Source organism: Bos taurus, chromosome 12 (genome assembly GCF_002263795.3).
Source record: "Bos taurus isolate L1 Dominette 01449 registration number 42190680 breed Hereford chromosome 12, ARS-UCD2.0, whole genome shotgun sequence".
NCBI lineage: Eukaryota > Metazoa > Chordata > Mammalia > Artiodactyla > Bovidae > Bos > Bos taurus.
In genome coordinates, this window is record NC_037339.1 from 78857250 (window position 1) to 78874197 (window position 16948).

The 16948-nt window shown below is 45.6% G+C and overlaps 1 protein-coding gene across 3 annotated transcripts in view; it reads left to right on the plus strand.

Moving 5' to 3' along the window:
• The first annotated feature begins 489 nt into the window (after positions 1-489).
• TPP2 (tripeptidyl peptidase 2) overlaps positions 490-16948 on the plus strand; it is a 58612-nt gene continuing 42153 nt past the window's right edge. For 2 of the 3 annotated variants that reach the window (XM_005213952.3, XM_059892054.1), the window contains exons 1-4: positions 502-762; positions 7991-8119; positions 13775-13870; positions 15433-15537. In XM_005213952.3, coding sequence (XP_005214009.1) covers positions 598-762; positions 7991-8119; positions 13775-13870; positions 15433-15537 — 495 coding nt within the window. In that variant the 5' untranslated portion in view covers positions 502-597. 3 annotated transcript variants of the gene reach the window in all.

A 16948-nucleotide genomic window follows, 5' to 3' on the forward strand; every position in this document is an offset into this window, starting at 1 on the left:
GAGTTTAAGCGAGCTCGCGTGGGCTCCCTTTGCTCGGGGTCCACCCGGAGGGTTCCGCCGCAGCTGACCGCAGTTTCATTCATCCACCCCTGCACGTTCAGAAACCATCGACTGTCAGAAGGGGGCTTCCCGCTTCTCCAGAGGGCAAGCCCCCACTTCCTTCTCTGTCCCCCGCGGTGGGGCGGGGATACGCGGACCCTCTGCTTAAGAAGCCGGCCCGCCCCTTAAAAAAAACAAAAACAAAATCCCCGCCCTGCAGTTCTCTCTGGTTTAAGGCCCCCCGGGGGCTCCAGCCCCCTAAGCCCTCCAGCCCCCTAAGCCCTCCGGCCACGCCTCAGGCTCCGCCCCCTTCTCTGCGGCCCCGGGTACCTCTCGGGCTCGGCTTCCGGAGAGCGGCGCCGTCGGCTCTGACGTAGCGGCGCGGGATTGGCCGGCCCTCCCTGGCGGCTCGGCTATTGGCCGGACGCTGGCCCCGCCCACCCCGACCGCACCTCCCCTCTTAGCCCAGGCCCGTGGCCGCCCGGGTTGTCCTCGCGCCGCCGCTTGTCCGCGCGCAGCCCGGCCGTTTGCCTCCCCGCCACCCTGCAGCCTACGTCCATGGCCACCGCCGCGACCGAGGAGCCCTTCCCCTTCCACGGCCTCCTCCCGAAGAAGGAGACCGGGGCCGCGGCCTTCCTGTGCCGCTACCCGGAGTATGACGGGCGAGGGGTGCTCATCGCCGTCCTGGACACGGGGGTCGACCCCGGGGCCCCGGGCATGCAGGTGCGGCTGCCGCCAAGGGCCCCAGCGCAGGGGTCGGGGGCGGCGAGGGGACGCGGGCCTCGGAGCCCTGCTGTGCGGCCGAGGGCGAGCCGGGTGCCGGGAGGAAATCTTGAGCTGGGAGGCGCGGGGCGCCGGGGCTGGGCCCCGATGCCGGCCCAGACAAAGCGGAGGGGCCCGGCGCGGTCGGACGGGGCGCCGATCGTCGACCCCCCCACCCCCGGGAAGTCCCTTCCAGTCTGGGCGCCGCCAGGCCCCGGGGCCCGCGGGCTCCCTCCTACCCAGCCCAGCGCCCTCCGCCGCCGCCGCGGCTGCCTCGTGGACCCGAGCGACCAGTGCCCGTTATTTACCATTTTATTATCCTCGGGAGGGTGGTGTGGTGCTGGTGGGGAGGCTACAGAGAAGGGGCAAATCAGAACTTTAAGTGGCTTTTTTTTTTCTCCTGTTTTTTCTCACTGTCGTTCGGGTGATTTGATTTGGGGTGGAATGGTTTGTTGTTTTTTTTTTAATCTCGAAACAACGAAAGCCGCCGGTTTCAAGAAGATAAGTCAACTTCCGGAATTGTTTCCTCCGGTAGTTTTCTGTGTGCTATTTTTAAACCCTCTTCTGCAGTGTACTTGTTTAGGGTCAGCTGAAACGCAGGGCTTATTAGGCTTTTACGTAAAGAAGAAGCCGATTGAGTTTTTTTTTTTTTTTTTTTTTTTTTGCGAACTCTTCCAGGGTGCATTCAATTATGCTTGCTTTTTTTTTTTTTTTTTAAATTTTTCAACCTCAAAATGTAAGACCACGTACTTTGTGATTTTTTAAAAGACGATTTTGTTTGGCCTTCGGCACCTTTGGAATCGCTGAATCAAGGTACCCTTGTGAAAAAGGTAATTTTTTTAAAACGTCGTATCTCCGTTGAAAGCCTTCTGATTAAAGTTTTCAAAGTTTGGCTTTTGTAAATTTAGCCTTAGACTTGCAGGGAAACCCAGTAGTCAGCAGAACCTCACCGTTGCTCAAGGTCCCATCTCTGGGACGTCTAAAGTAGCTGGTTGCTGATCTCTTCCCCTGTGTCAGCCCTTCACCTGTATGTCTTAAAACCCTGAAGTTGAGGGATTCTCTTCCTCACCCATGCCTCCGCCCTCTCAAATCCTTGATTGTGTTTTCTTATAAGTGAGATAGCATTTGGCAAGTTAGGGTGTAATTCAAGGGAAAGAGGAAACAGGTCGGCTCTGTAGAGAATCCCCCCCGGGGGGGGGGGGGGGGGGGTATCTTGCTTCCTCCCCTTAAAGCTCCTGGCCCTGTGGGCCGCTCTGGAGCCTCAAAAGAGAAGCAGGTGACGCCTTTCCTCCTGTGCTGGAGTGGTCCAGTTGTGTTAATAACTCAGGAGACTCACAGCAGTGACAGCCATCACCTCCTCGAGACTTTATTCCCGGGTAGTAATGGTTTCCATTCCGGGGTGGTGTGTGTGTTTCCTTTTTATAGGGATAAGTGGGAGGAGAACGGCTGGAGGACATGGTTCACTGGCTCTTGTGTCAGGATAATAAAGGGATCGGAAGAGTTTGGAGGAGTACTGTCTGGAGAAAAGACGCTTTTGTAGAATCTCCCAGACCTGCTCATCCCATCATTCCGTTCCTCCCTCTATAAAGTATAGGCAGTGACTCTCATCCCACCGCCCTGCTCTGAAAATTGAGACGATTAGTTACCTGTGACTGTTTAAAGAGCTCAAGAAAAGCCTTCAAGAAACTCATGCTTTTAAGCAAGGCTTAAATAACCTTGAGGGAGTTTATGCTGGATCTTAAATCACCAGCTCTCTGAGGGATAAATGTGCGTTCGATGTGTGTGTGCTCAGTTGCTTCAGTTTTGTCCAACTCTTTATGACCCCATGGACCATAGCCCGCCAGGCTCCTCCGTCCCTGGGATTCTCCAGCCAAGAATACTGGAGTGAGTTGCCATGCCCTCCTCCAGGAGATCTTCCTGACCCAGGGATTGAACCCTCATCTCTTACCTCTCCTGTTCTGGCAGGCAGGTTCTTTACCACTAGCACCACATGGGGAGCCCTTAGGTGTGTGCATGTAACAATAAATGTTTGCACGACAGTGTATTTGAAGGGAAATGAAAACTTAACTCTTACCTTCTAACAGCTTTGAGAGATTGGCCTAAACATGGCCATCCAAAAAGAATTCAATAAGGTGACTTGCAAACATGAGTGAATTTTTAAGGTTTTTTTTTTTTACCCTCCTTACCTGTAACAAATGTGTTTTGTAGATCTGTGTATGCATCATTAAGGTAAGAAGGTAGATAGAAATAAAGTGGAAGGAGCCAGTGAAATAGGAAGAGGCTCTTGAACTGGACATTTGAAAAGCCAGTGAAGTCTGAGCAGAGGACTGGAGGTGCAAGGAGAACTCTGAGGAATATGGTGGAGAGTCCCGTTCTTTGGAGATAGCCTCGGGTTCAGTTCTTTTTTGTGACAGCGTGTAGGCTTGTTAAATGCAGAGGGTGGCAGGATGAGAGGAGTAATAATTAAATAAGTGGTTAAGTCTTTTCTGTAGCAGATATTCAGGCATCTACGGTTTTGCATTAAAAGATGCTGGAGTCGTGCAGACTGTAACTGTTAACAGAGATTGATCAGTGAGCCAACCAGAGTTCACGGAGGAGCGGCGGAGCTTGGACAGGACCTGGAATTCAGGGGCCTCCCGGCCACCACTGGTCATCCTCCACATTGCCAGAGTACCCTTCCTTAAAAACTAAGAAAAAACCCCGCCATCACACCCTTGCTTAATATCACAGTGACCCATTTGGGCCTCCCAGTTGTCTTTACATGAAAAGCCCCAGTCCTGAACTTTGCACTGGGCCATCGCCACCTGATTGCGGCTCCTTGCGTAACCTTGGTTCGCGTCTCAGCACTTCTGTCCCACGTCCCTGATCCTGGGCTTCCACCACCAACACTCCACCCCTTTCCCAGATCTTCCAGGTCTTTCCCCAGCGCATGCCACTACACGTGGGGTTTAATCTGCCCGCAGGCCTTCTACAGGCACCTGTAAAGGCCTATTGAATCCCGTAACCCCTGGCTGGGCCCTCACCTGTTACCTTTGGGGATATCTACTGATTTATTTCAGCCATCTCCCACCGCACGTATTGTGTATTTTTGTGTATATGCCAACCGCTGTGTCAGGACCTGGGACTTCAAAGAGGGATAGGGCCCAGTCCCTGCTCACAGTTCCTTTTCTCTCTTTGTTCTCATAGCGGTTTATTCATATCCTCCTGTAGCACTTAGCATTTCGTTTTAGTCTCTTGCTTTTCATACCTTTTTCCTGGTTAAGTTAAAATTCCTCAAAAGCACCTATCCAGATTCATTTTCTGTGAAATGTGCTTGTGTTGAATGGGGGGAAAAATGTATATGTGTGATAATATCTGTAATTTCCTCATGGGGGAAAAAATATAATTTGGGGACAGAGGTTACAAGTAGTCCTGTAAATGTCTTTTTAATTTTGTATTCACTAAAATGTAATAGAGGGGGCTTCCCTGGTGACTCAGTGGTGAAGAATCCACCTGCCAATGCAGCAGATCCGAGTTAGATCCCTGGGTCCTCCCCTGGAGGAGGAAATGGCAACTTACTTCAATATTCTTGCCTGGAGAAATCCATGGACAGAAGCCAGCGGGCTACCATGGGGTCATCAGACACCACTTAGCGACTCAACAGCAAGACAGAGCACAGGGAAGAAACTATCACAGATGTGTGCTTGGTTACTAATAGCAGTGCTGCCGGATTTAAGTTTGCCTCTCCTGATTTCCTCCGAGCTGGGTTGTGTGTTCTTATGTGCCTTCCTGGACACTGTCCTTCATCTTTATTATTCATTGTCCTACGTCACTGTTCTCTTGTCTCATTTGTCTTCCCAGCTGGATTGTAAGCTTTCCGAAAGCAAAGCCTGTCTTACTCATTTTATCACTGTGTTCTTAGAACAAGAGTCATTTCGTAGTGTTTGTTTGCAACATAACCATGCTTTGCTCACAGGAGTGTTTTCAGCGTTGTCCCTGAAATTTCAAGTGAGCGCTTGCTCCTTTACTGCAGTTTATGCAGAAAAATGGGCGAACTTCCCACTCTGATTCTGATCTTCTGTAAACCCTCGCCAACTTTGCCACAATAAGTGTTTCACTGGAGATAAAAAGTAGCTGAGGTTCTTGATGTTGGGGAAGAGCCTTTGGGCAAGTTCTGTTCTGTTCAGTCAGCATCGCCCAGGAAGCATCTCTCAGTCTCCCACTCCATTCCCAGGGCTTATCACCTTTGGTCTCGTCACAGTGGCTGTGTCTTCAGTCCCCCGTGACCATCCAGTCCTCACAGTAGAGGGACAGCGGTCTCAGGTTAGCAGTGTAGTTTCCTCTCCTCCTCCTCGAGCTCCTTGCAGAACTCTCAGCCGGTTTGCCTTTCTAAAACCTTCCTACCCTTAAATTCCCTCTTGCATCTTCTCTCTAGTGGAGTAGGTCCCTTCACCTAATGATGAAGGGAGAAGTACACAGATAGAAAACGGTACATATGAGAATTTTTCATGGATAAGAGAGAGGTCCTATTGAGTAAAGCTGATCGCAGTAGCAGATGCAGAATAAAGCACGAAATCCCATCAGGCTCTCTTTCTTTGGTCTCACACTGATGAATGAGGTCTCTAATGAGAAGGATCCGTGTCGGACTTGTTAGCGATCTCTTACGATTCTTGATCTCAAGGCACTGATATTGTTTGCTTTTTTGAATGAGAAAATGAAGGCAAATGGTTTGTATTCTTAGTGCTATTATGCAGCTTTCAAATCACACACTTACTTGGAAAACGTTTTAAAATGGATTATTTGTGTATGGTCTTAACACATGATCTAGCTAGTTTTATAGGAGAGTTTATAGGAGAGTTTGCACTTCCTCCTAGTGGTTTCTGTTTTTATCTTGTTAGATTCTTCATTCCTATATTTTCATTTCATGTTTGAAGATACTTAGCCAGTCCCTTCAAAATCACTGTCTGATTTAAGTCTTATCATAATCTTGTCGGGGTTGGATGTGATTTCTGCCGTGACTTTTAATTATGATTTGGAGCCTTCTGAGTGTATTAGAATACTTATTCCTAATATAGATAGCCCCCGAGAAATAATCACCTAGTTTAAGAATTTTGTCACCTAAAAATAACAGCACTGCAGCCCCCGACAGAACTCTCAGCCCCTGGTTGGGCGATGATTGAAGTGAGATCTGAGATCCACCAGCCACCCCCTAATTTTCCCTTGTAAAGAAAAAAGCATGTGTGTTTCCTCCGTATAGCGAGCTCCCCGCTCCTCCTCTCCGGTGCACCGTAACTGCAGATTCTGAGGACCCTGCAGTGGTGGGTGTGTGTGTGGCGGCGGTGTGGCGGGAAAGACTCCAGGAATGGACCCTGCACTTCAGCTCAGCTCAAAGAGGGTGAATTCTCGGGTGCAGGGGGAATCTGCGGACTGGGCTCTTGGCACCCTGTAGGCATTTTTTTTTTTTACATTCCTGTTTCTCTCTTTTTTAATTAATTTGTTTTTAATTGGAGGTTAATTGCTTTCCAGTGTTGTGTTGGTGTCTGCCACGCATGAGCATGAGTCAGCCACGGGCACACGTGGGTCCCCTCCCTCTCGCACGTCCCTCCCACCTCCTACCCCTCGTGGGCACACAGCGCCGGCTTTGAGCTCCCTGCCTCGAGCTCCCTGCCTCATCCAGCAGATTCCCACTGGCTGTCTGTTCTTCTTTCTCTTGTGAGGGCAGGGGTCTTCTGTTTTCTATCTTTTTAAGGCCTCCGGACCTGATTCCCACTGCTCACTCAACACGTGTCTCTTGAATGTGACAAATCCCCTTGGCGAAGCTAGCCCAGAAAGAGCCCCAGCAGGGTCCCCCCCATAAGGGCAGTGGGGTGTTCAGTGTTACCGTGGGCTGCAGCAGTCGGAGGCCACCCTGCAGCTGAGGAAAATCCATCTTAACGCCGAGTAAGGAGTGTCAGGCTGTCCAACAAGCCAGGAGCCTCATGTACCTGACAGACGCTGCCGGGTTTGGAGTAATTTGGGGAATAAGACAGACACGGCCCTCCCCCCGGTGCAGCCTCGCTTCCACTAGTGCGAATCGGGGAAGAGTCCCAGCCGTGATTACGAAGTGAGTGGAGTTCTGCAAAGGCCCCACGGTACTGTGAAGAGGAATGATTGGGTTTAGGGTGACGAGCGCTTAGACCAGGCCAGCAGGGAGGTCTCTGTGAAGGGGCAGTGTTCTCTAGAAAACGGGGTCCCTGAGACGAGACCAGGACCCTGTGAACAACTGAAGGGACAGACAGTTCTTAGCAGAAGGCCCTGGTGCAGGAAGGTGGCGGCCATGGCCGACAAGTGGAAAGCAGGCCAAGTGGTCTGGGTCGGGAGGGTGCGCCTGTTGATCCTGGAGGGCCTCCCGGGGGTGGCATCCCGTTCGGAAGGCAGGAGGTGACGGTGGTGGAGAAGCTCAGGATGCCCGTGTGATCATCCAGAGAAGGTGGGTCTGAACCGCACTTCAGAGGTAGAATGAAGGACCTCGGGAAGCTGGCTGTGGGCACTAAACTAGAGAGGCTGAGAAGGCCTTCCTGCGTTTCTGGCTTGGGCACCCAAGTGGGTGTTGGCTTCCTGGGCTGGCAAGGCCTGGGGAGGGGGCAAGTGTGAGTGGTGAGTCTGAACCTGACTTAAGAAGTTTGAGTGCTAGTGTGGGCTCCAGTAATGAAATGTTAGTAAGCGTTTTTCCCTTCAAGCTTTGTACTCATCCAGCCCCAAACTCACCTTCTTCAGATCTCTCTTCAAAAATGTTAGCGTTCTCAACGAGACCTTTCTTGAGCAGCCTCGTTAGCTCTGAATGCCCCATACCACCTGTCTCCTTTCCCTGCTTGATTTTCTTGGTTGTAGTGATTACCGACTGACATGTTGTATATTTCTTGGTTTATTGAGTCCATATAACACAAAGTCTTTGAGGTCAAGAATTTTCTGTACTGTACACCTAGTGGAGTATGGCCTATGGTAAGTGCACAGGAAGTATTTACCTAAATATATGACTATGTTTTCTTGAGAGTATTTGTCAAGCTTTTGGCTTAAAACCATTCAGTTCCCTTTTTTAAATGAATGCAGGTTTTATAGGATATTTTATGTATTGGGACGTGTACACACACACACATTTGGGGGTTGGCATTGCTTTCAGAATAAAAACTGGATTCCATAATTCATATTTTAATGGTCTCTTAATCTTCAGGTTACAACTGATGGGAAACCGAAAATCATCGATATCATCGACACAACGGGAAGTGGCGACGTGAACACGGCCACGGTGGTGGAGCCAAAGGACGGTGAAATTGTTGGTCTTTCAGGAAGGGTACTCAAGGTTGGAGCCTTTATCTTTTCACTGATTTTTTCTCTTTATTTTTTTGTGCTGTCACCTCAAGGCATCTTATGTTTTTACCTTACGTTCCGTGGGGTAATGTTGGTTACCTGTTGCTGTGTCACAGATCACCCCGAGACGTCATGCTTTCAAGCCTCAAACGTTTACGGCTTCTGTGCGTCAGGAAAGCAACACAGTAAAGTCTTCACGTTTCTCTGACTTAGCTGTGCTCTGGTTAAATAACTTATATTCTAATTCTGCTTCTTCCAAATAGCACATAAACTGCCGATGGTTGATGTCTAATTCTTCCGCCAGTATAAGATCAGCTGCTGGTCAGGTGCTTTGAGGATGCTCGTCCTCTCATTCTCTAAGGATTCTATTATTGCTAAGCCGTCTTGAGTAACTGGTGGTCGGTTACTTAACGGCCAGTAGTAGTTAGGGGAACAGATAAGAGCAAAAAAGTGAATAGAAGCAAGACGCCTTTCATGATTAATTGTACAGGCAAAAAGAAAAGTGACAAGGCACATACGCACAGTTGAATGAGTAGTTTAAGTGAACACCGCTTTGCCTGCTATAGATAAGGCAGAGCCTTGCCTCAGGACTTCACTGTGTTCTCCAGATCACAACGGATTTCGGCTTTTGTGAAATCAGTTCTTTGCTTTCCTTTACGGCTTTACCACCTCTGTGCGGATTCATGGGATCTATTGTTAGTTTTGCCTGTTTGTGGGCTTTATATGAATGGCCTCACTTCCGTGTCATTTCGTGTCCTCTGTTCCTGGGTGTTTATGAGATTCATGAGATTGAGCCCTGATTCGCATGGGGCAGTGATGTGTTCGGTTTCATTGCTGTCTCTGGGACATGGTTGTACCACGGAGTGTCCCGTTGTGCTGGGAACAGTTGTTTCCGCTTTGGGACTGTCACAGTTCTTGAGAAAACGTTCTTGCAGACATACTCTGCGCACCCATGCGCAGGGAGCTCTAGGATGCATGCCTGGGAGTGGGATTGCTGAGTCATAGAGACACCTTTCCTGGGTGGTACACCTTCACCAGTTTTCCAGCTGGGTGTACTGAAATACGTCTCCACTAGCAATGTGGAGGCCTCTTAGTAGCTGCGCTGCTACCAGTTGATGTTTTCAGGCTTTTTAATTTTTGCGAATAGCTTAGAATTTAGCTGTATCACTTTGTAGTTTTAATTTGTGTTTCTCCGACGACTATTAAGATTGAGCCCCTTCTCATGTGTCACTTAGGCGTCTGGATCTTCTCTTTTGCGAAGTGCCCCTCCGCGTGCCTTTGCTGGTGGTTTTGAATCCTGAGTCATCCGTCACTTTCTTCCTCGTGTGTGGGGTGACCTGTCCTTGGGTCACATATGTTTCGAGTGTCTTTTCCCACTCTGTGCTCGTTTTCACCTTCCAGGCGATGTCTCTTCATGCGTAGGACATCAAATCTTTTGTAGTTGGAAATCAGCCCTTTGCCTTTCTGGTTAGGGCTTTTTGTGTCTTACGAAATCCTTCCTCCAGCTGACAATGAGTGAGAAGTACCAGCCCTTAACTTCACAGACCACAGGGAAACGAACACCCCCAAACCTGCCACCAGACCAGCCACAGATGAGAGTAGGGCCCTGGCCAGCACTTCAGTTGAACCCAAGTGGAGGATCCAGACCAGCTTCTGATTGACAGAATGTGTAAGACAGGAAATGTGTGTTCTTTTAAATCACAACATTTGTGGTAATTCGTAACACAGCAGTAACTAATAGACTCGGCAGAAGATGTACAAGCTGTAAAAAACACTCAGATGGATATTTTAGAACTGAAATATTTTTATGATAGGTGAAACTTTTTAAGACAACATCTTAAGACAACATCACTGGAAGGATGCAGTAGCAGAAAGCAGATGACAGAAGAGTCTGAGCGAACTTTAAAATCAACCAATAGAAAATAACCATTCCGAATAACAAAGAGAAACACTGGGAAGTAACGAACTTAGCTTGAGGAACTTGTGGGTCAGTAATGAATGGTCAGATATTTGCATCATTAGACCCTAAGAAAGATGGGAAAGGGGTGTGCTGCGGGAAAAAAAAATTGGGGGAGAGGTTCTCCCAAGTTTGGCAAAGATACCAACCTACTAATTCCAGAAGCTGAGTGAACCCCAAATAGGATAAACTGAAAGGGATTCATGCCCGGAAACATCCAATCAGATTGCCAAAAATAGCCGGGAAAAAGTGACCCACTATATAGATGGGAAGGATTGATTGACTTCGGCCTTCTCATCAGAATCCTAGGGTGTGGCGTGACATTTTTCCAGTGCAGAAAGAAAGGATCTGTCGATCCCAGATTCTGTATGCACTGAAAATATGTTCAGGGGAAGAGGGTGAAATAAAGACATTCCCAGATAAAGTAAAAGTAAGAGTATTTATAGCCAGCAGATACACTTTTTAAAAATAGTTTAAAAAAAAAAAGACTTTTCAAAGGAAAACATGGGGCAGCAGAAATGAAGGACAAGCAAAAGAAACTGTAAAGGTCTTGAGTAAATATGATCACCTGCTTTCATTTTTTTTAAATTGTATTTGATAGCAAAGAAAAAAACCCTTCCTGACCTGAAATCAGGATATTCTCCCATTTTTATTTTCTAAAGGCATCCATCATTTTTCTTTTCTTGTTTGTTCTAGAATTCACCTGGAATTGATTTAACACTTTGTTTAAAATAGGAGTCCCTATATTCTTTTTTTCCATTTGAACACCCACTCGTCCCACCGCATGTGTTAAAAGTCCATGGTTTGCCCACCAATTTTCAGTGCCGGCTTTTACTTTGCAGCCTTCAAAACGTGACTTTTGGCTTCTAAAGCCTCATTTCCCATTCTTTGTCGTTAGGATTTTTGGTTTTTTCCTTTTCCTTATTCTACTTTTAGCAGCATTTGGAAGGAAGCACAGTGCCTTTTAAAGTTCTGCCTCATTTAACTTGAAGTCATTTTTCAAATCATCACTTTTTAGCCTAGTTTAGGCTAGTTCAGAGACCGTGAATGCCTCAGCCACACTTCACATCGAATTTAGGTGCAGTGACAGCTGAAGGGAGAGGGTCCCTGTGTCCACCCCGACCGTGAGGCTGACAAGTCTTAAGTACCATTTTGAGGCAAAAAACTCAACATAATTTTCTTGCATGGAATGTCAACAACTCACGGTGACAATTGTCTCATTGAGAAAACCTTTAGTTCATTAAACAGCCTTTCTTTAAAAGAGTCAGTAAAATGAGGTGTAATTAGTAATTAAAGAAATTCTGTTTCTTGTTTGAGAATCACTCTTATCACATTGTTAGTTACTATGTAATTAAAACTTTTAAAGAGAGCAGCTTAACATGGTAAAAAATAAATGAAATGCTTTGATTTTTAAGAGAGACCCAAAATAACTTCATTTGTATGGAATACTCAAATATGTAAAATAACATATTCTCCGATGGCCTCAGAGTAAAGGTAGCTGAGTACAGAAGAACTGATGCTTTTGGACTGTGGTGTTGGAGAAGATTCTTGAGAGTCCCTTGGTTTGCAAGGAAATCAAACCAGTCAATCCTAAAGGAAATCAACCCTGAATATTCACTGGAAGGATTGATGCTGAAACTGAAGCTCCAATACTTTGGCCACCTAATATGAAGAGCCCACTCATTTGAAAAGACCCTGATGCTGGGAAAGATTGAGGGCAGGAGGAAAGGGGATGACAGAAGACGAGGTGGTTGGATGGCATCGCTGACTCAATGGACATGAGTCTGAGCAAGCACCAGGAGATGGTGATGGACAGGGAGGCCTGGCGTGCTGCAGTTGATGGGGTCACAAAGAGTAGGACTCAACTGAGCAACTGAACAACAAGCAACAGAGCTAGCTTTAACATGGTGAAGGTTAACTAGTAGAACTGTGATTATGCATAATTTTTATTTTCTTATTTTTTTGTTGTAGTTACATTTTTGTAACTAACTAGTCCACATGTACTGTGAAGAAAATGCGTGGTAGCAGTTTGAGAAATACCTGGTTCGTGGTCCCTGCAGAATTTAGTCTTGCTTTACTTCAACACAAATTATGTCTACTCATTATTTTTATTGTATTACATACATAGTTTAAGTAATTGTGATTGTCTCAACACCTGATTATTTTGCAGTTACTTTGATCGGTTATTTCATTTAATCCGTTGGCATTTCACAGCTTTTCGTAATCTCTGCACAAAGGAGATGTCAGTAGCATATGGGAACAAAGCCACCTGGGTGGTGGGACACCTGTGATTAAACAGGCTTGTGGCTGCTCGCTCTTTTATTGTTGCAACACGTTATTATTGTGTGTCATGGGTGTTGCGAGAATAAGAATCTCTATTATCTAAAGAAGGCTGGTCAGTTTTGAATGAAAAGCGCTAATTTGTATGCCAGCATATTTAAAATTTCACAAACTCTAGATGTCGTTGGTTCAGAAATGATGACTGATGTGCAGACTTTTTAAAAAAATTTTTTTTAAATTGAAGGATAATTGCTTTACAGTATGTGCAGGCTTTTGAAGGTCAGTAGATCTTGGAAGTTCTGTGCACAATTGTCTTCCTCTCTTGAGTTGTGAGAAAATTTCCTCCACAGGCTTCCTGCCTGGGGAATAGTCTGATGAAGAGGGACTTGAGGATCCGAGTCGAGTAGAGATCCTGCACAAGTGAGGACTGTGAGTCAGTCCACAGCTTCTGGTGGTCGTTAGTTCAGCTTCGTAACCTGTACACTTTAAAAGCTGTTTTTAGTGATCATGGGTCCTGAGATGATAGAATGTGAAGGGTCCCCATGGTCTTATTTGACAGTTAAAGTTGGTTGATGTTCACACAAATTCTTATTCATGGGACTTGTGAAGTAAAGATGATTTTCTTCCTTTTGCACATGAGGAAGTGGAAGCCCGTGGCTCCCGCCTGGTGAGGAGCAGAGTCTGGGCCGTAGCCAGGTTTGTCTGGCTTTAAATTCTGTATCCTTTACACCAGGTTTTTGTCTCTTGATAGAACTAGATTCCAGCTTTCTTTTCAACCCTCCTGTTTGGGCCAGAAGTTTAATTTCTCTTTGCCTGTTTGCTTTCTCCATTTGTAAACTGGGCATGCTCTTTGTATTTTATGTAAATTAAAAGCTTGAAGTGTTATTTTTAAATACTTTGAGAGAGCAGGAAAGACTATTATAAGATGTTGTATGTAATTATCATGATTTTATAGAGCTTTTTTCTTAAGAACACAAAGAGCTCTTTTTATAGGCTCTGGGCCCATCCCTATAGTATCTTGGAAGAGAGTGAAGTTCTTTTTCTTAGCGGGACATCCGAGGGCGGAGAGGTTCTGTAAGTTGCTTCCCTCCCCTGGTTGATGGGCAGTTGGGTGATGGGGGAGTGAGCTGTCCTGAGCGCTTGGGAACTGAATGTCTTAGCGGTTTAATGTGATGTTGATAGCCCTGCGTAAACTGTAAAGCATTGTGTAAATGAAAGTACTCTAGTTAAGCTATCTCACTGTTGAGACAAAAGGAGCCAGAGATATGTTAAATGGCAACTTAGAGTATTAAAGATATGCTCTAAGGCGGCCTGCTCGAAGTTGAGCCCCAAGGACAGATTTTCCCCCAGGACTGTACCATTGGAATTGGGAAGCATTGAGTGAGTGAGAAATGTTCTTTTTTCCCATAGATTCCTGTGACCTGGACAAATCCCTCAGGCAGATATCACATTGGCATAAAAAATGGCTACGATTTCTATCCAAAGGCTCTCAAGGAAAGAATTCAGGTAACGGACAATCTAGTATCGATGACTTCTTCAGATTCTATTCAGACTGAAGAAAGAGACTTCCTTAGCTCTCACTAACCTGATGATTATTAAGGGGATCTGGAGACTTTCAAATGATATCTGCTTCAAGAAAGATGGTATCCGGTGAAATGTTACCCATTTGTGTTTCCTAATCTGAGATACATGGATAAGTTTAGGGAATCTGAAAACCTTGAAATTTTATTCACATTTTGTGTATTTGTGTTTTTCTGGGAAGAGGGATATGCTTTCATTGGACAATCAATTTAAAGCCTAGACTGCCTTATTTATTCCTGTTCCTGTCATTTCTCTGGTAATTTTTCCCATTTTCCTAGTCTTTACCTTGCTTTCTTGATCCCAGTTAGTGATGATTCAGAACTAGGGAAGGAAGTAACTCAGACCTAATGCAGCTGAAGGACGGGAAACATAGTCTGTCTTTGGAGAGCTAAGAATTGTAAAACCAGTGAGATGGAGCCTGCTTTATGACAGCACAGTCGACCTTTCGGTAGTTACGGGAGCGTTTGAAATGTTCATTATCCATCCATTATAGGAGCCACGAGCCACAAATAGCTATTGAGAACTTGAAATGTGGTTAGTATGACTAAGGAAGTGAAGTTTTAATTTTATGTAAGATTTTAAAGTAGTAAAACAAGATGTGATCCTTGCAAGTTGGGCCTTCAGGGTGAGACCCATGGGCCATGTAGTCTAGGGGTGTGATTTGCTTCTCCAGGGGTCAGTGAGCCAGTAAGAAGTTACTCAGTATTTTACATATAAATATTTACTTGGCAGATTCCAGTCATTCTGAAAAAAAAAAAAAAATCAGAAAACAAATGTCATGTAACTCAACTTCTATTAGATACTATTTTGTTTTAATATTTCAGGCTGAAATGCACAGTATTTTTATGCATTACATTAAATTTAATCAGCCACGTTCAGGTATGGATTAGGTTCAAGCAGATCCCCTTTTTTAGTCCAGTGGAGTTGATTCTTTTACTGGAGAGGCTTTCTTTAACTAGCTGACTTCCACTGGGAGGCACTGTGGTTCAAGACACTCGGGATGGCGGGAAGACCAGTTTCAGCAGCAAAGAACCATCAAGTCAACGAGGGTGGGAAAAAAGAACAGGCCAGGGAGGTGGGAGACAGGAAGTCCACCAGAGTGTAGCTGTGGGCTTACCCTGTCTTCTGCTTGCTCTTGGCTGAAGGCATTTCTTTTTCCTCAGATGATGGTATTTCAGGCTGTTACTTGACATGATATTATCTATTCTTGGAGAAGGATTTAAATGGGGGCCTATGATGTATAAAAATAACATCTGGTTGTGCCTTGGTAAACTTGGGCTTTTAGAGTCTAGGCATGGTGAATTAAGTAATCAAGCTTTTTATAACTGATCCGTTCATTGCTTTATCAACTTGATTATAAATGATTTTTTTTAACCTCTGTATGAGCATTGTATAGCATCACAGCTAATAGCAACTCTTAAGTTCCTATCTCAGTTTACCTGCATATTAGTCCACCTCATTGGAAGGCCATTTCTCTGTCTTTGCAGAAAGAACGGAAGGAAAAAATCTGGGACCCTGTCCACAGAGCAGCCCTCGCGGAGGCCTGTCGGAAGCAGGAAGAGTTTGACGTTGCCAACAACTGTCCTTCTCAAGTTGGTGCTAGTCGCTTTTATTTAAACATTAGCGTGTTCTTGGAGAATTAACAGTTCTTAGAGAATGCACAGACTTTTCCCCCAAGTTTGTTTTCTCCCCCATGTTTTAACTTGTCTAATTTTACTTATTTTCCTTTCCTCATTTGTCCTGAAATCAATTTATATATCGGTTGAATGTTTAGAAGTTTTTAATGAACATAGAGTGCCTGCACGGAAAAGTGCGCACACCTAGATGTGGTGTCATGAACCGTCACAGAGGGAGCACCCCGAGCGCCAGCACGCCGGCGCTGCTCGTGCCTCTGGCTGCTCACCGCCGCCTCACCCGGGAGCAGCCACTGTCCTTGATGGCTGACACCGTCAAGTGACCTCACCCGTATTGGATTTTGTAAAATGGAATCATACGGTGTCTGTCCTTTTACGCATCACCGCTTTCATCCGATGTTTTCCGTACGATCCTCCAGTGCGGGGTGTTGGAGTAGTTCACTCTCGTTACTCTGTGAGGGCTGGACCACAATGTATGTGTCCGTTCTGCAGATTGATCCTTGCTTTGTTTCCAGTTGTGGGCCAGGGTGAAAAAATCCTGTTTTGGAAGTTCTTGGGCCGGTCTTCTGGTGGGTTATAAAGTGACCGTACCAGTTGCATAGGAAGTGTACGAGAGTTCCCATTCTTCTACATTCTTGTGTTGCATGTTTTGTAAATCAGTCTATGAGATGAAAATAGCATCTCAGTTTATTATGAAAGCTGTAAGTGCTATTGCAGAAACTGGAGCACCAGAGGTATGTAACGGTTAGCAGGTGAAAGTCTCTGGAAGGTCACCACCCAGGGATGCTAGCAGCAACTTGATGTTCGTCCTTCTGAATTTTTCTGTTAATGCATGCCACTTTTTAAATGAATTTTTTAATCAAAGTATAGTTGATATACAGTGTTTTAGGTGTACAGCAAAGTGATTCAGTTATACATACATATATATATATTCTTTTTCAGATTCTTTTCCATTATAGATTATTACAAGATATTGAATATAATTCCCTGTGCTATACAGTAGGTCTTTGTTTATCTATTTAATATGTAGTAGTGTGTATCTGTTTCGCTCACATTCCTAACTTACCCCTTCCCCTCCCTCCCCCCCTGGTAACCATAATGTGTTTTGTGTCTGTGGGTCTTTTCTGTCAGTCAGGAAGTTCATTTCTGTCATTCCTTTTTAGATTCCACATATAAGTGATGTCATGGTATTTGTCTTTCTGCTTCTGATTTAGTTCATGTAGTATGATTATATCCATCCGTGTTGCTGCAGATGACATTGTTTTGTTCTTTTTATGGCTGAGCAGTCCTCCATTGTGTGTGTGTGTATTTATATACGTGCCACGTTTTGTTTATCCAGCCACCTGTCGATGGACATGTAGGTTGCTTC